At 39.6% G+C, this 18616-nt stretch overlaps 4 protein-coding genes across 4 annotated transcripts in view; 3 read left to right on the forward strand and 1 right to left on the reverse strand.

Annotated features, from left to right (window-relative positions):
• The first annotated feature begins 1006 nt into the window (after positions 1 to 1006).
• Positions 1007 to 6541, forward strand: LOC145463159 (uncharacterized). Its single transcript, XM_081446882.1, has 5 exons — positions 1007 to 2147; positions 2761 to 3063; positions 3414 to 3703; positions 4334 to 4573; positions 5362 to 6541. The coding sequence occupies exons 1-5, from the start codon at positions 1022 to 1024 to the stop codon at positions 5689 to 5691; spliced, it is 2289 nt and encodes a 762-aa protein (XP_081303008.1). The 5' UTR covers positions 1007 to 1021; the 3' UTR covers positions 5692 to 6541.
• Positions 6542 to 7965: 1424 nt separating this feature from the next.
• LOC145463830 (uncharacterized) lies at positions 7966 to 13059 on the forward strand. The gene is made up of 5 exons (XM_081447625.1): positions 7966 to 8665; positions 9279 to 9581; positions 9932 to 10221; positions 10852 to 11091; positions 11880 to 13059. The coding sequence occupies exons 1-5, from the start codon at positions 7981 to 7983 to the stop codon at positions 12207 to 12209; spliced, it is 1848 nt and encodes a 615-aa protein (XP_081303751.1). The 5' UTR covers positions 7966 to 7980; the 3' UTR covers positions 12210 to 13059.
• A 287-nt stretch (positions 13060 to 13346) lies between these two features.
• Positions 13347 to 16231, reverse strand: LOC145463833 (transmembrane protein 14C-like). Its single transcript, XM_081447629.1, has 4 exons — positions 16031 to 16231; positions 14814 to 14911; positions 13783 to 13870; positions 13347 to 13674 (listed from the first exon to the last, which is right to left on the reverse strand). Exons 1-4 carry the CDS (start codon positions 16129 to 16131, stop codon positions 13629 to 13631), a joined length of 333 nt encoding a protein of 110 aa, XP_081303755.1. The 5' UTR covers positions 16132 to 16231; the 3' UTR covers positions 13347 to 13628.
• Positions 16232 to 16389: 158 nt separating this feature from the next.
• LOC145463829 (protein FAM91A1-like) overlaps positions 16390 to 18616 on the forward strand; it is a 20703-nt gene continuing 18476 nt past the window's right edge. Inside the window, exons 1-2 of the mRNA XM_081447624.1 lie at positions 16390 to 16552; positions 16730 to 16814. Of these exons, the coding sequence (XP_081303750.1) occupies positions 16466 to 16552; positions 16730 to 16814 (172 nt within the window). The 5' untranslated portion in view covers positions 16390 to 16465. The remainder of the gene's footprint in view (positions 16553 to 16729; positions 16815 to 18616) is intronic.

Here is an 18616-nt window from a genome sequence, read left to right on the forward strand (position 1 = left end):
GGACTTCCGATATTTGATATATTCATCACGCAAACTTGCCATTGCGAAGTTATGGACTTCACAAGAATGTAAACATGCGCCGCTTATTTTCCGCAAACACTGATTTACCCTTATGTGGTCACCTTAATCTTGTAGACATAAACCTAATAAACCATTTGCTTATTGAGAGTTATACACCATTGGCTCGTTGTTAAATAATTGACACTTGTCAGTTCACGCAAGCGGTGACTAACTGACGAGTACGCCAAAACTTGCACAATTCAAGAACCGGAAGCTACTTACCTCATCGCCTCACCTCCTTCCGGTCACATGAATAATTTTGCACCTAGAACAAGTTGTACTTTGCCTTCTCAGTTTAAAATATCGATAATGACTTCCTCGGGTAAAATACAAATAAGACGCACAGGATTAAGTTTCCACAAACATGGGAAAACCTTGTTTATTTGCGTTACTGAGACTTTGTTTGTAGGACTGTAGTTTTAATTTTCTTGGGTTTGCTAAATATCTGCTTTGCACCTACAAGGCTTTTTCTCGATATAACGGGATGCAAGATTACAGACCCTTTTAAGGTTTACTAAAATCTAAATGAATTAAACTTAATTCAAAATAGACGACGTATTTATGCAGGCTAGCCAAAATGTTGAGACAAAAGTTGCCAAACACGCTCTTCGGTTAGACCTGTTTTAGTTATTTTCAATACAGAGATATAAAATGTCACCCCTGTTGACATAACGATAGCTTGATGTAAACACGAGAAAAAGCTTGGCAAATTTGAAAAATTGAAAGATTGGTAATAGTTTCAGATGTTTCTGAATTTTACCACACTTTCTAGTGTGTTGCTCCATATTATGTATCCAGAAAATAGCTGTTTAGTATGAAAGTGAGCAGTAATACGTCATAAGTGGCGAGATTGCAAAATATACCGTCCAATTAGAGTGGGCGGTGATCATGAGTATAATTGTTTTCACCTTTATATGATCACAATTTTATAGTAACTAATAACAAATCGAATAAATTATCGATGGTATTAACTCTTTTACGAACCAATAAATTTACAGGTGATCCTGAAACAAAAGGTCGTCTTTCATCAAAGTTTATTGATTCGATGGAGTCGAACACTGTCCATTGTTCCATTGTCCACTTTATATCAGTCCAGTCTCTTTTCCAGAATTTCCTGCCCCGTGCACGTACCTCTGACGTCATGGTGTCCAGGACTCCGATGAAAACAATCAACAACATGTCGGCCATCGTAGACTGGATTAGCAAGGAAGAAGCTCTCACGGACATATTCAACCGTTTTGATACAGATTTCACTGGTGAACTAACAGCTGAACAACTACAGGAGCTTCATGCTGGCTTACGAGATGGAGGAATCAGTTTGCCGCAAGTAGAGGCTTCAATAGAAGCGGTTTGTGCGGCCGAAACTTGTGATCGGCAAGAACTTTACGATGTCCTCAACGAGATGGACCGTAGATATTATCTTGTTAAGGACTTGCAATGGGAATTCGCTATGCTGGACAGGGAAAAGAAAGGTGTTATCAGTGAAAGAGAGGCAAGATTCCTTTTTCAGGCTGTACACGACGATTTTTTCTCACATCGACGTTGGCTTAAATTCCTCCGTAGTCGCGCTGCACCAGGTTCTGGAATCAGCTTCGCGGAAATTGAAGTTCCGCTCTGCGATATACCGACCATGGATTGGCTCGACGAAGAGAAACAAGACGATGACAAAGCGAAGGAGGAAGTGTTGAGACGCAAACAGGAGAAAGAAAGAGCTGAGGAAGAGGAAAGAAAAGCCGCCGAGAAAAAGGCGAGGCTGGAGAGGGAGGCAGCGAGGAGGAGAGAAGATGCTTCTAGGAAAAAGGCGGAAGCAGAGGCCGCTAAATTAAAGGCTGAACAAGAGGAAGCAGAGAGGAGGGCGAGAGAAGAGGAGGAAGAAAGAAATCGCAAGAAATATGAGGAGGATATGAAGAAGCTTAGCGAGGAGGAAGCAAAACTAAGGGAAGAAGAGGAGAGACTGAGACAGGAGGAAGCCAAGAGACTGGAGGAAGAAGACAGGAAGAGAAGGGAACAGGAAGAAGCAGCTCAGAAGTGGAAGAAAGATGAACTTCTCAAACAGCAGGAACTGGAGCGTGAGAGGGAGGAGAGGGGTAAGTAGTAGCAATCACACAAATGGGGTTCATATTGGGGAAGGGGTGGAGAGTACATGTACCTCAGGGTCCCATCCAATGGTAACCACACATACTCACCCCCAGAGGTCCTCTAAATGAATATTGACAATAGCTGTTGAAACATCGTGGAGGGTGTAAGTAAGCTAAAGAAGTGTCTATGAGCCACTTTGGAGACCAAAGGGATTTAGGAGGCTTGATTAATAACCTCTGTGTGATACATCTAGTGCGCTATTTGCTTGGCTAAGAAAGTGTGTCAGGAGGTGGCTGATGTTCCAGTCCATCTGTATTAACTGAAACTCAAGATCCTTTCCTGTTCATGACAGTTATTGCTAGACAATGTTTTGACTAAGCAGCTTTTGGTGAATCTTACTGGTAATGCCAATGTCTGAAGCTCAAAATAGCTAGCACTCAGGTAGTGACACTTCTCCTGTACGAGATGCTATTCCATTGTAGAACAGCCCTGCTAGATATTCAGTGTCAAGTACATTAAACATTAGGTTATCATGTTTCCCTCTGGGAAGAGTCACTCCTGTATTATTTACTTTGCTTGATTACTTAAATTGTTTTTTACGTAATTTCATAACCACATCAGAAAGACAAGAAAGGGAACAACATGAGAGGGAGGAAGCTATGGAGGCTGAAGATCTTGCAGATGAAGCAGAAGAAGCAGAAAGAGCTGCAGCGGAAGCAGCTCGCTTAGCAGCTGAAGCAGCAAAGAAAGCAACTGATGAGGCTGCTAGAAAGGCTGCTGAAGAAGCAGAAAAGAAAGCTCTTGTTGAAGCAATGGCAAACAAGGAGAAGAAATTGCGTGCCAACTTGAAGGGTGCGAAAAAATCGAGAAAAATTGACAGGTTGGAGGGCTCAATCAAGGAAGCTAAAAATGCTAAGATGCCAGGTAGGCTACAATGTTAGTCCTTAGATCCAAAAGAAGTAAAAAATGAATGTATACATGTACTATATATTAATATACAGCAGAACAATGGTTTTGGGACCTATACTTTCTTGAAGGGTGACTGTGTTAAACTATTTATTTTACATAACTTTAGCTGGAATTTTAAGAAATGTAAGATCTCATCACAACTGTCACTGTAAGTTATAATGTAATGGCAAAACAACAGAGTATTTCTTATCAAACATCTTTGCTGCAATCAGTCATCTAGTTTGCTGTACCAAATCTATGACCTTCAACCATTTATTTCAATACCATGAAAGAAATTTAAAATAATGGTTCTTTGTTTCTTTCAGGGTTGAAGAATGACATTGATGATGCAGAGAAAACTCTTAAGAATGTCCAAGCAGGGGAGGCACTTAGGAGCGCAATAAGACGTCGTCACCTAGGTGACCTGGAGAAATCAATGGCTGATATTCGCAAAAATGGTTGGGAGAAAGATTGGGGCATTGAGCTAAAAGAGGGAGAAAAGCTGGCTAAAAGGCTGAGGCGACTTGAGAAACTGAAAGCAGAAATCATGGAACTTAAACAAAGTGTCATTTCTGAGATCAGGAGCTACCAAAATCCACCTCCTGCAGTGCATAAGGTATGTAAAGGGAACTTTAAGACTACAGTGCCACTCAGAACTAAGCGAACATCGAACATGCATTCTTAATGAACCCCTAACACAAAAAAAATGACCGAATGTTATCTTCTGTACCTTTTTACAATGCCAGCATGAGGCAAATGGGAGTAAACTTTTTTTTGAGATCGTATGTCCACCAAAAATTTAGGGCAACATAAAACACTATGGTTGGTTGAAGTTTGATTATTTTTAGAAAGCAGTGTTAAAAGAAAGTCCTGTCTTATAACCTGGGACTAGTGGACTTTCCTGGACAGGCAAGTGGATTCTGTTAATAACTTTCCTGATGAGTAAATGAAGTTTCTTCAGTTGGGAAAAGTTTTGGGGAAATTCAAACTAAAGAAGTAGTGTAAGAGATGAACTTTTGGGGGGCTAGTGAGAATGATTTTTGCCCAAAGAGCAAGTTGAAAATTTGTTTTCTCCACACCCTAAAAAGGTTAAGTTAGCATTCTTGAGAGAAGTGATTCTTGGGCTATAGATTTCCCAACTCACTACAGCTACAATTCTACTCTAAGTTTGAAAGGATAAATTTGTTATATATCTTCAGTTTTTTTCAATCACTGCATTGTAAGTTGGAAACATCTTAACCAACAGGTTATGATTGCTACATACCTGCTCCTGGATTACCCTGAGAAAGAGTTACTAAACTGGAGGAACATGCAAGCACTACTTGGCAAGACAGGCAAAGAAGGACTTAAACGTCAGGTCACTTCCTTAGATCCCTTAAGAGTGGACATGCCAAAGGCTGATTATGCTTTTGACAAGTATCTCAAGGAGACTGATCTGGAAACCATAAGAGACACAAGTGCTGGAGCAGCTACTTTCTATGTTTGGGTGAGTGTGGCTTCAAATTCACTTAATATAGACTAGTTGGAAACATAACGTCTAGTTTGAAGACATGTGAGTATTATTAATATCTCTCAGGAGGTGTGTAGGTAGGCAGTCTGTACAAGCCAAGTGGGCCCATCAGGCCAGTGTTTATCCTGGTTTCAGTGGCATGAAGCAACTAGGAATATTTCTACTCTCCCCTGGATGAGATGCCAGTCCATCAGAGGGTTATCCCCAGCATAAAGTTCACTGGTATCCATTTATATACCTGGGTGGAGAGAGTAAAGTATCTTGTCTAAAAACACAACACAATGTTCCTGGTCAGGGCTTGAACCCAGACTGCTTAATCCGAAAGAGAGCGTACTAACCATGAGGCCACCACAGCACTCAGTACAAGTCCTGTTATCAGTCAATTTTTATTTTTATGGGTCATACTCTACAGTATGGCCGACTTACAGCAAGCTTGGTATCAAATATTCTCCTTTTTCCAGGGGGTGAGATATGGTGAACATCTTCCTAACTTGTTTTTTTTGAGCGGGTGGGGGTGAGGGTCTGTACTGTAAGATAGAGATCTTCATTTCTGCCCACTGCTTTATGACCTCCATGCTTTGTTGGTGTGTTGACTAGTACATGGACATTAATAAATATTTCAAATATATCAACTGAAATAAAGCAGTCATTCTTCATTGATCACTGTTGTCTTGTTTAGTTTTAATTTATATATTATGGATTTGAGAATTGTGTTGTTGAGAGTAACCCAAACCTCTTTGATGTTTGAGAATTATGTATTTTAGGCTACTAACATGATAGAGGAAGTCCATGCTGTTGCTGAGCAGAAAGAAAAGTTACTTGAAGAAGAAAAGAAGAGAAAAGAAGAAGAAGAAGAAGAAGCTAGGAAGGCTGCAGAGAGAAAGAAAGCTCGAGAAGCTGCGAAGAAAGCTGCTCCATTGACAAAGAGGACATCGCAGATGTCGTCAGGACGCAGGGCATCAAGAGATATCGAAACAAGGGGTAGAAGCAACTCCAGGGGTAGAGAAGGGAGTAGAGACAACATGAGTAAATCCCCTGCCAGACCAGGTGTGGCTCGAAGAACAAGTAGCAAGTCTCCTGCTGCTCGAAGCTGATGATCTCGTCATTAATCTAAAAATGACTTTTAAGTTTTTCATGGTGAAATCTGAGGGGAAGGGACTCCAATATAAATGTGATATGCATACCCTTCCAAAAAGGGGAACATTGGGGAAACCTAACAATTATTCAAGTTGTATTAATTCTTACATTTTAATTGTTAGTTTCATGCGGTATTGTACAGGGCTTGAATTCCAGCTTGCCCTTCGGAAAAGTGACTCTCAAAGTCTGCTTGCCCTGGACAAGTCTTATTTTACTTTCTTATTTAGTTGGTCGACGACTTGTCTAAATGAGAAATTACTTGTCTGTGCAGAAAATCTACTTGTCACAGACAACTGGGTGACACTTTTTTTGAGGGCTGTTGTGATGTTCACCTAATCTGCAATTATGCATTTGGGTGAATGTTTTTCATTACTGGATGCTCTTAAAAACAAATGTCATATATCTCTTTTAAACATTTCTCAGCCAATCAAAGTGCTAAGAACCACATTGTAAATTATAATTATGACACAGTTTGACATCTCCAACTTCCACATTAACCACAGTGGGGCAATTTTTCTATTTAATATATTATTTATTTTTATCTGACTAGTAAGCTGATATTTTTTAACGCAAAAAGTCCACTTCTGGTGCTTCATTTGTCTTTTAGCCTTTGCTGGAAGTGATAAGGAAATTGAAGCACCCTTCGGGCTCAAAAATGTACTTTATCATAAATTATATCAAGAAAGAAACACATTCTGTGAACATATGGTAATATTTTCAGTTATTTTCTAAGGATGGCAAGGTAAACAAGTAGACATGGCAACAGCCTTTTGTGTATGATAATTAAAATCTGTGTATATGTATATACATAATTTGTTAGTGGTATTTGGCATTGACAATGAAGCACCATGTACATATTATATACTACTGGTACGCAACTATTGTGCAGGGGTTTTAAAACGTTTTACAATTAGGTACCTTACAACTTTTACAAGTTATTTTCTGTCTGCTTGAGATGTTATTAATAAGAAAAGGGGAACTGAAAAACACATAATTATAACTCTCTGATTTGACTTAAACTTCTTAATTGTGCCACAACCAATCAGTTGGCAGATCAAACTAATGGGATGATGACCATCTAGGTTAGCAGTTTATTCATTAGTAGGCTGAGAAATATATATTTTTTCACTTCCAGTAGAATGACATTCACACTCAAAGTGCAGCAACACTTCTATTTTATTAAACAAAATGTTTTTAATGAGTGATGTTACTGAAGGTGTGTTTGGATCCTAATGCATGCATGCTTACTGACAAGACGTTGACGTCTGACTTTACTTTAAGTTTGTGTTTACACTAAATCCTCTGTTTATTACAGTGGTTGTTATGTTACATTCTTGAGGATGAATACGGAAGATCACGGCTGTTCAAACAAGTCACTAGTTGTTCATCAGTCGGTACGACATACGCACAGCTTGAGCAACACTGAAATAAAAAAAAGAGCAAAAAATTCTCAGCACTGTAGACATACATTAACCTTTAAAAGCTCAAGGTTAACAGGAAAATCATGAATTATTTGTATTAAAAAATTACCTCAGGGTAGCTACAAGTCCAGCAGGCATAAACTTTCCTGATTTCACAAACCTAGAGCCCATCACTCCAGACAACACCACTGATGTTACTGCAAAAATAAAGGATGGCGGCTTCCATGTAATAAGTCACTGCATCAATAAAGACAGTTAATAGGTTCAAGGGCCCCAATTCTGTAGCATATACTGCAACTAGATCTTGTACTAGCTCAATGCAGGTTACTCCAAGCATTTTTTCAGGTTGCCTCTTCAATTCACTAATATCCATTTATACTCTGATATTGTGATAGTCTCCTTCACAGTCGTTTTTAGGGTTGCCACGCAATGCTTCTCCCCACTGTGGGAAAAAGTATTGTGTTGTGCGACGAACCTAATAATGGCTGCGAAGGAAACTAGTATCATGGAAGATGCTGCAAGAATAAATTGTCTAGCTTGCTTGTCCGAGAACTCTTCATAATGACCTTGGCCAGGCTCAAACTCAGACTAAATATGGAGTCCAAGGCACTTATTGGATAAGGCTACTCTGTCTCTTGCAATTTAAGACAAAAGGTGGATAATGCAGGCTATTTTCCAAGATTTTTCCCTGGGGTTGTTTAGCAAGGAGCTTAAATCCTAACTTGATGACAGTTGCATGAAGGTTGGCACACACGGCAGGACTGGTCACTGCAACTAGTCCCAGCAACTAGTCCCCTAGTCCCCCTTTACGATGTCCTCAACGAGATGGACCGTAGATATTATCTTGTTAAGGACTTGCAATGGGAATTCGCTATGCTGGACAGGGAAAAGAAAGGTGTTATCAGTGAAAGAGAGGCAAGATTCCTTTTTCAGGCTGTACACGACGATTTTTTCTCACATCGACGTTGGCTTAAATTCCTCCGTAGTCGCGCTGCACCAGGTTCTGGAATCAGCTTCGCGGAAATTGAAGTTCCGCTCTGCGATATACCGACCATGGATTGGCTCGACGAAGAGAAACAAGACGATGACAAAGCGAAGGAGGAAGTGTTGAGACGCAAACAGGAGAAAGAAAGAGCTGAGGAAGAGGAAAGAAAAGCCGCCGAGAAAAAGGCGAGGCTGGAGAGGGAGGCAGCGAGGAGGAGAGAAGATGCTTCTAGGAAAAAGGCGGAAGCAGAGGCCGCTAAATTAAAGGCTGAACAAGAGGAAGCAGAGAGGAGGGCGAGAGAAGAGGAGGAAGAAAGAAATCGCAAGAAATATGAGGAGGATATGAAGAAGCTTAGCGAGGAGGAAGCAAAACTAAGGGAAGAAGAGGAGAGACTGAGACAGGAGGAAGCCAAGAGACTGGAGGAAGAAGACAGGAAGAGAAGGGAACAGGAAGAAGCAGCTCAGAAGTGGAAGAAAGATGAACTTCTCAAACAGCAGGAACTGGAGCGTGAGAGGGAGGAGAGGGGTAAGTAGTAGCAATCACACAAATGGGGTTCATATTGGGGAAGGGGTGGAGAGTACATGTACCTCAGGGTCCCATCCAATGGTAACCACACATACTCACCCCCAGAGGTCCTCTAAATGAATATTGACAATAGCTGTTGAAACATCGTGGAGGGTGTAAGTAAGCTAAAGAAGTGTCTATGAGCCACTTTGGAGACCAAAGGGATTTAGGAGGCTTGATTAATAACCTCTGTGTGATACATCTAGTGCGCTATTTGCTTGGCTAAGAAAGTGTGTCAGGAGGTGGCTGATGTTCCAGTCCATCTGTATTAACTGAAACTCAAGATCCTTTCCTGTTCATGACAGTTATTGCTAGACAATGTTTTGACTAAGCAGCTTTTGGTGAATCTTACTGGTAATGCCAATGTCTGAAGCTCAAAATAGCTAGCACTCAGGTAGTGACACTTCTCCTGTACGAGATGCTATTCCATTGTAGAACAGCCCTGCTAGATATTCAGTGTCAAGTACATTAAACATTAGGTTATCATGTTTCCCTCTGGGAAGAGTCACTCCTGTATTATTTACTTTGCTTGATTACTTAAATTGTTTTTTACGTAATTTCATAACCACATCAGAAAGACAAGAAAGGGAACAACATGAGAGGGAGGAAGCTATGGAGGCTGAAGATCTTGCAGATGAAGCAGAAGAAGCAGAAAGAGCTGCAGCGGAAGCAGCTCGCTTAGCAGCTGAAGCAGCAAAGAAAGCAACTGATGAGGCTGCTAGAAAGGCTGCTGAAGAAGCAGAAAAGAAAGCTCTTGTTGAAGCAATGGCAAACAAGGAGAAGAAATTGCGTGCCAACTTGAAGGGTGCGAAAAAATCGAGAAAAATTGACAGGTTGGAGGGCTCAATCAAGGAAGCTAAAAATGCTAAGATGCCAGGTAGGCTACAATGTTAGTCCTTAGATCCAAAAGAAGTAAAAAATGAATGTATACATGTACTATATATTAATATACAGCAGAACAATGGTTTTGGGACCTATACTTTCTTGAAGGGTGACTGTGTTAAACTATTTATTTTACATAACTTTAGCTGGAATTTTAAGAAATGTAAGATCTCATCACAACTGTCACTGTAAGTTATAATGTAATGGCAAAACAACAGAGTATTTCTTATCAAACATCTTTGCTGCAATCAGTCATCTAGTTTGCTGTACCAAATCTATGACCTTCAACCATTTATTTCAATACCATGAAAGAAATTTAAAATAATGGTTCTTTGTTTCTTTCAGGGTTGAAGAATGACATTGATGATGCAGAGAAAACTCTTAAGAATGTCCAAGCAGGGGAGGCACTTAGGAGCGCAATAAGACGTCGTCACCTAGGTGACCTGGAGAAATCAATGGCTGATATTCGCAAAAATGGTTGGGAGAAAGATTGGGGCATTGAGCTAAAAGAGGGAGAAAAGCTGGCTAAAAGGCTGAGGCGACTTGAGAAACTGAAAGCAGAAATCATGGAACTTAAACAAAGTGTCATTTCTGAGATCAGGAGCTACCAAAATCCACCTCCTGCAGTGCATAAGGTATGTAAAGGGAACTTTAAGACTACAGTGCCACTCAGAACTAAGCGAACATCGAACATGCATTCTTAATGAACCCCTAACACAAAAAAAATGACCGAATGTTATCTTCTGTACCTTTTTACAATGCCAGCATGAGGCAAATGGGAGTAAACTTTTTTTTGAGATCGTATGTCCACCAAAAATTTAGGGCAACATAAAACACTATGGTTGGTTGAAGTTTGATTATTTTTAGAAAGCAGTGTTAAAAGAAAGTCCTGTCTTATAACCTGGGACTAGTGGACTTTCCTGGACAGGCAAGTGGATTCTGTTAATAACTTTCCTGATGAGTAAATGAAGTTTCTTCAGTTGGGAAAAGTTTTGGGGAAATTCAAACTAAAGAAGTAGTGTAAGAGATGAACTTTTGGGGGGCTAGTGAGAATGATTTTTGCCCAAAGAGCAAGTTGAAAATTTGTTTTCTCCACACCCTAAAAAGGTTAAGTTAGCATTCTTGAGAGAAGTGATTCTTGGGCTATAGATTTCCCAACTCACTACAGCTACAATTCTACTCTAAGTTTGAAAGGATAAATTTGTTATATATCTTCAGTTTTTTTCAATCACTGCATTGTAAGTTGGAAACATCTTAACCAACAGGTTATGATTGCTACATACCTGCTCCTGGATTACCCTGAGAAAGAGTTACTAAACTGGAGGAACATGCAAGCACTACTTGGCAAGACAGGCAAAGAAGGACTTAAACGTCAGGTCACTTCCTTAGATCCCTTAAGAGTGGACATGCCAAAGGCTGATTATGCTTTTGACAAGTATCTCAAGGAGACTGATCTGGAAACCATAAGAGACACAAGTGCTGGAGCAGCTACTTTCTATGTTTGGGTGAGTGTGGCTTCAAATTCACTTAATATAGACTAGTTGGAAACATAACGTCTAGTTTGAAGACATGTGAGTATTATTAATATCTCTCAGGAGGTGTGTAGGTAGGCAGTCTGTACAAGCCAAGTGGGCCCATCAGGCCAGTGTTTATCCTGGTTTCAGTGGCATGAAGCAACTAGGAATATTTCTACTCTCCCCTGGATGAGATGCCAGTCCATCAGAGGGTTATCCCCAGCATAAAGTTCACTGGTATCCATTTATATACCTGGGTGGAGAGAGTAAAGTATCTTGTCTAAAAACACAACACAATGTTCCTGGTCAGGGCTTGAACCCAGACTGCTTAATCCGAAAGAGAGCGTACTAACCATGAGGCCACCACAGCACTCAGTACAAGTCCTGTTATCAGTCAATTTTTATTTTTATGGGTCATACTCTACAGTATGGCCGACTTACAGCAAGCTTGGTATCAAATATTCTCCTTTTTCCAGGGGGTGAGATATGGTGAACATCTTCCTAACTTGTTTTTTTTGAGCGGGTGGGGGTGAGGGTCTGTACTGTAAGATAGAGATCTTCATTTCTGCCCACTGCTTTATGACCTCCATGCTTTGTTGGTGTGTTGACTAGTACATGGACATTAATAAATATTTCAAATATATCAACTGAAATAAAGCAGTCATTCTTCATTGATCACTGTTGTCTTGTTTAGTTTTAATTTATATATTATGGATTTGAGAATTGTGTTGTTGAGAGTAACCCAAACCTCTTTGATGTTTGAGAATTATGTATTTTAGGCTACTAACATGATAGAGGAAGTCCATGCTGTTGCTGAGCAGAAAGAAAAGTTACTTGAAGAAGAAAAGAAGAGAAAAGAAGAAGAAGAAGAAGAAGCTAGGAAGGCTGCAGAGAGAAAGAAAGCTCGAGAAGCTGCGAAGAAAGCTGCTCCATTGACAAAGAGGACATCGCAGATGTCGTCAGGACGCAGGGCATCAAGAGATATCGAAACAAGGGGTAGAAGCAACTCCAGGGGTAGAGAAGGGAGTAGAGACAACATGAGTAAATCCCCTGCCAGACCAGGTGTGGCTCGAAGAACAAGTAGCAAGTCTCCTGCTGCTCGAAGCTGATGATCTCGTCATTAATCTAAAAATGACTTTTAAGTTTTTCATGGTGAAATCTGAGGGGAAGGGACTCCAATATAAATGTGATATGCATACCCTTCCAAAAAGGGGAACATTGGGGAAACCTAACAATTATTCAAGTTGTATTAATTCTTACATTTTAATTGTTAGTTTCATGCGGTATTGTACAGGGCTTGAATTCCAGCTTGCCCTTCGGAAAAGTGACTCTCAAAGTCTGCTTGCCCTGGACAAGTCTTATTTTACTTTCTTATTTAGTTGGTCGACGACTTGTCTAAATGAGAAATTACTTGTCTGTGCAGAAAATCTACTTGTCACAGACAACTGGGTGACACTTTTTTTGAGGGCTGTTGTGATGTTCACCTAATCTGCAATTATGCATTTGGGTGAATGTTTTTCATTACTGGATGCTCTTAAAAACAAATGTCATATATCTCTTTTAAACATTTCTCAGCCAATCAAAGTGCTAAGAACCACATTGTAAATTATAATTATGACACAGTTTGACATCTCCAACTTCCACATTAACCACAGTGGGGCAATTTTTCTATTTAATATATTATTTATTTTTATCTGACTAGTAAGCTGATATTTTTTAACGCAAAAAGTCCACTTCTGGTGCTTCATTTGTCTTTTAGCCTTTGCTGGAAGTGATAAGGAAATTGAAGCACCCTTCGGGCTCAAAAATGTACTTTATCATAAATTATATCAAGAAAGAAACACATTCTGTGAACATATGGTAATATTTTCAGTTATTTTCTAAGGATGGCAAGGTAAACAAGTAGACATGGCAACAGCCTTTTGTGTATGATAATTAAAATCTGTGTATATGTATATACATAATTTGTTAGTGGTATTTGGCATTGACAATGAAGCACCATGTACATATTATATACTACTGGTACGCAACTATTGTGCAGGGGTTTTAAAACGTTTTACAATTAGGTACCTTACAACTTTTACAAGTTATTTTCTGTCTGCTTGAGATGTTATTAATAAGAAAAGGGGAACTGAAAAACACATAATTATAACTCTCTGATTTGACTTAAACTTCTTAATTGTGCCACAACCAATCAGTTGGCAGATCAAACTAATGGGATGATGACCATCTAGGTTAGCAGTTTATTCATTAGTAGGCTGAGAAATATATATTTTTTCACTTCCAGTAGAATGACATTCACACTCAAAGTGCAGCAACACTTCTATTTTATTAAACAAAATGTTTTTAATGAGTGATGTTACTGAAGGTGTGTTTGGATCCTAATGCATGCATGCTTACTGACAAGACGTTGACGTCTGACTTTACTTTAAGTTTGTGTTTACACTAAATCCTCTGTTTATTACAGTGGTTGTTATGTTACATTCTTGAGGATGAATACGGAAGATCACGGCTGTTCAAACAAGTCACTAGTTGTTCATCAGTCGGTACGACATACGCACAGCTTGAGCAACACTGAAATAAAAAAAAGAGCAAAAAATTCTCAGCACTGTAGACATACATTAACCTTTAAAAGCTCAAGGTTAACAGGAAAATCATGAATTATTTGTATTAAAAAATTACCTCAGGGTAGCTACAAGTCCAGCAGGCATAAACTTTCCTGATTTCACAAACCTAGAGCCCATCACTCCAGACAACACCACTGATGTTACTGCAAAAATAAAGGATGGCGGCTTCCATGTAATAAGTCACTGCATCAATAAAGACAGTTAATAGGTTCAAGGGCCCCAATTCTGTAGCATATACTGCAACTAGATCTTGTGCTAGCTCAATGCAGGTTACTCCAAGCATTTTTTCAGGTTGCCTCTTCAATTCACTAATATCCATTTATACTCTGATATTGTGATAGTCTCCTTCACAGTCGTTTTTAGGGTTGCCACGCAATGCTTCTCCCCACTGTGGGAAAAAGTATTGTGTTGTGCGACGAACCTAATAATGGCTGCGAAGGAAACTAGTATCATGGAAGATGCTGCAAGAATAAATTGTCTAGCTTGCTTGTCCGAGAACTCTTCATAATGACCTTGGCCAGGCTCAAACTCAGACTAAATATGGAGTCCAAGGCACTTATTGGATAAGGCTACTCTGTCTCTTGCAATTTAAGACAAAAGGTGGATAATGCAGGCTATTTTCCAAGATTTTTCCCTGGGGTTGTTTAGCAAGGAGCTTAAATCCTAACTTGATGACAGTTGCATGAAGGTTGGCACACACGGCAGGACTGGTCACTGCAACTAGTCCCAGCAACTAGTCCCCTGAAGAGTTTACACGAAGGGACTGGTCGCAGGGACTTGTCACATGAACAGTTCACGCGAAGCATTTTGAGAAACAAGTCGCAGGGACTTGTCCCAAAAATTCAAACCAGTTTGAATTTGTGAGACTAGTTGCAGGGACCAAAATTTGGTCCCTGCGACAAGATTTTGTGGCAAAAATGGCTAGTCCACCCAATGGAAGTTGTCCCCGCGACTTGTTGCAGGGACTAGTCGCAAGGACTAGTCTCCCTAGTTCTCAATGTGACACAAAAATGAGTTGAGAGGATAAACTGAGATCAGTAGGTTATTAGCTGCCATTAATTTTTGTCTCTGTTGATTTTGACTTACCCAGCATAACCCAAACATTCCTTGGGTTCGAGGACGTCTGGTAAGCACCCAATGCAGAAATTCCGCCGAATGCCAGTCCAGCAGCTAGCGAGGGTACACTACCTGTCAATCAGTCAATCAATCAATCAATCAATCAATCAATCAATCAGTTGGTCAATGATAAGTCACCTAACAGCTCAACAAAAGATTGATATGAGGAAGAACAATCCATCTGTCAGTCTGTTTGTCTGTTTGTTGTTTATCAGTCAGCTGTCTTTCAGTCAGTCAATCAGTTAACCAACAACTAGCCAGCCAGCATTGCTGTATTTCATGAGTGGAGTTGACCCTGGGTAAACAGTTTATAATTGAGCTTAATTTTACTTCCTTATAAATGCTCAGGACAGAGGAGACTGGAGAGTTGTTATTGGTGGCCTATGCTCTGGGTGGAGTAAAGGGCCAAAGTAAAGTAAGTAATATTTGATGAATAGTGAGCAGAGAATGTTACATGTAACATGTTACAACAAGCATTTTCCCACATTGATGAGACTCACTGAAAGGGCCAGAAGACTAATTTCCAAGGGTCATGCCCTGTCTGCATCATTTAATCTTGTGGGTATTTGAAGTTATGTGGTTGAAAAATGGCTTTTTCTTGAGGGGATAGAAAAAAATCGGGTTATTTTGAACTAAGCATCATGTCGGCACTTCGATCTTTTTTCTTAGGGAGAAAATTTGGAGTTACCTTGATTCGTCAACTGGGGTGGGGCAGGGGTGGGGGTATCTGGATTTCAAATGGTATGGCCCCTGTGCTGCTACTGGACAACTCATGGGCTTTGTGGAAAACAGATTGCAGTATTCTGCATTCTATTTTCAAACGAAAAGACTTCCTTGGTACGAAGTTTCACTAACGTAACTCTGTCATCTGAGTTTTTTGGGTTACAGTTCATTGGTTTTTGCAAGTCGAACTGAAAGATCTTGAAGAAAAAGTCGAGATGTTTTGCTCCTTGCAGCTCTAGTTCTTCTTAAAAGCCCCGAGGAATTCCCTTTGAACTTGGTGACAAGTACAGGAACTTCCTGAATCGTACAGCTATGCCAATTATCTTCAAAGAAATAATTCACCCATCCGGCGCCTCAGACTTAACAGTTACATAAGAAATACAAACAAGCTATCAGTGGCTTTCTAACTCAACTTTTTACAAACTTGGTATTCTTTTCGTGTACATTAACAACTTCTCTAGCACCTACCAGCTTTCACGTATCCTATAACGCCCCCAAGGGCAACGATTACGGAAAACCCGTAGGACAAGTAATCAGGGGACGCCATTTTCTCGGAAGACTGCATGGTGACGGCGAGAAGACTGGGAACGAACTTCGTCGATAAACGGGGTATATTTTTCAGCCTAGGTAAATGGTTAAAAAATTAGGGGACAAATTTGATTATTTTATCATGGATTACTTTTAAAGTGTTTGAATAAATGCAAAGAAAAGGTAAGCTTAAAACAAACCATGATTTCCTGCTAAAAGTTTCAGTTTTGCTCGAGTTGCGAGCCCACCATACATGGACCTTACCAGCGGCTAACTTCAGTAACTGACTACGAGGGAAGTAAAATTGGAGGATGGAAGGGCGAAAAAGTTGTCTCATACTTCGGCATTTTGAAGCATTTTTAGATGACTAAATGGCTAGATCTACCCTAAGTGCAGACCTTGAGTTCCATATTCTTCATAACTATCCCTGGTCCAAACTTCCGACTAACATCAAGCAGGTAAGAACACTCTATGGTTTCCGCTTACTACTCACAATGCAATATAGAAGGCTATCACTTATTTTGGATCCTCTGAAATTACTTTAAGTCTTTTTGTGCCTTATCATATCTCTTTGAAACTATCAAAGCTTTGAGAACGTCGCTCGTATATTTATTTTTCACTTTGTTTGCTCTTAGTCGCTGTTTAACAGCCAAAAGGAGTGGGAAAAATGCGTTTTCGATTACAGTGTGAGGAATCAGCTGAGGTATCGCGGAAATATCGGTGAGTGTATAAAATAAACTTTTTTTCAATTTATACGTTGTATAATTTGACCTTTCTTTCAAAATTGTGAAAAAAAGACAAGTGATTGCATCCTGTAGCCAGTGGTTTGACAGTAACGAGAATTGAGCAAATAAGATACTGCATTCAAATGCTTTTAACAGCACGTGAGGACGGAGTCATCTTTCCGATTAACCTTATTATGTTAATGTAAGCTGTTAAATTTTAAATATTTATCGTATTCATTGTTAGAACACTGAGGCGTGAATGATCTGGTTAAAAGCTAACAGGTGATGATCTCCCAGATGTCCAGATGTTCAAAACTACTTTTTGTGCTTCTATAAAATGAAACCAAAACAAACCAAACCAAAACAAAACAGAAGACAAGAGAACAAACATTGCTTACAGTACACTAACAGCACCACAAAGCTTTTTAGTTTTTTTCTGTCTTTTGAAGTTCACAGTCAATTCTCTCAAACCTGGGCCAAATGAAATCAAAAGCTTGCCAACCAGACTTTTAGCCAGATGGGTGTCCTGAGGCATCCTGTGGATGCCCACTTTTTAAAGAAAATTGCTTTTAGTGCAGAGTGCACTATTGGGATGGTTATGGGGGCCGCGTGCCACTAAGGCAGTATGGCGCTATGGCCCTATGGCCCTATGGCGTTAAGGTGTAAACTTTAATATTTGTTTAATTAATTGATTTCAAATAATTAATTATTCTAGAGGCAAGGAAGTGGTGGGGGTGGGGTGGGAAAGGCACATGTGTACTCTACATAAAACACGTTCCATCGCCGTCAGTTAGGTGTGAACATCGTAAAGGTATATATTTGTTTCAAGTAACCCCTTTCTCTCCTTGTGGTACCATTCTCTGTAGAACAAAACTAATTTGCCCTAAACGCATGTGTAGATTAAGTAGCGTTCGTGGCTTCTATATTAGGTGGAGGATACATTGCATACAGAATTGCACAAATGTTGAGTGGTTTTCGTTATGGTAGAACTCAACATGACGCATGCATTCTAGCATTGTTAGTGTTATGCACTATCTTTCCATGCGATATTTTATATGTCATGTCATGTGACCAAGGACAGCAGTTATTTTTCAGGTAGCGCCAATTGTCCCTTTTTATTGCAAAAGTGAAACGTTACTGTGGCTGCGTAGCTTTTAGAATTACAAGCAGGTCGGTTCAACAAATATCATCTGCTGTTTTCAATCTACAATAATGTGCTTGTCAGGGTTCAAATGTATTGCTTCTCCTTAGTGGCTTGTTTATTTCTTGCCTTAATTGTGTCTGTTAGAGAGACCAAAAAGTTCCCAAGTTAGTGGCTTTAATACTCTGCAAATTGTAAATTTGTAACAAAAGAAACCAGGAAAGTGCTGAAATATTGCTGCAGACTCCGTGGCACCTAATGAAAGCGCAAATTTATTTAATCAGTCTTTGTGGAGACTCATTCATATCGGCCAAGTAGCGTTGTTTATCTTCAATACTTTTCGTTGAAATGCTTCTCAGCCATCAATATCGTTGTGTGTTAATTTTGAATTGTTTTATTGTTAACAGCAAAGGTGGCAACAGAAATAGAAAGTGGTATTTCGTGACTGTCTGATAATTAAATTAGTTCTTGTTCATTGGTGAAAATTTGCATTTTTAGTAAAACAACATTGTTTCTGTTCCGTTTCTTCATCACTACATCAGATATTCAACTTTCTTTCATTTATCTTGGAAAAACAAGCACATCTTCCGTGTTGCGATGATTTCTTGACACCAGCTAACTTTTTATTTCACACTTCGTTCGCCATTTTCTTCTCA

Source organism: Orbicella franksi, chromosome 12 (assembly GCF_964199315.1).
Source record: "Orbicella franksi chromosome 12, jaOrbFran1.1, whole genome shotgun sequence".
Classification (NCBI taxonomy): Eukaryota; Metazoa; Cnidaria; class Anthozoa; order Scleractinia; family Merulinidae; genus Orbicella; species Orbicella franksi.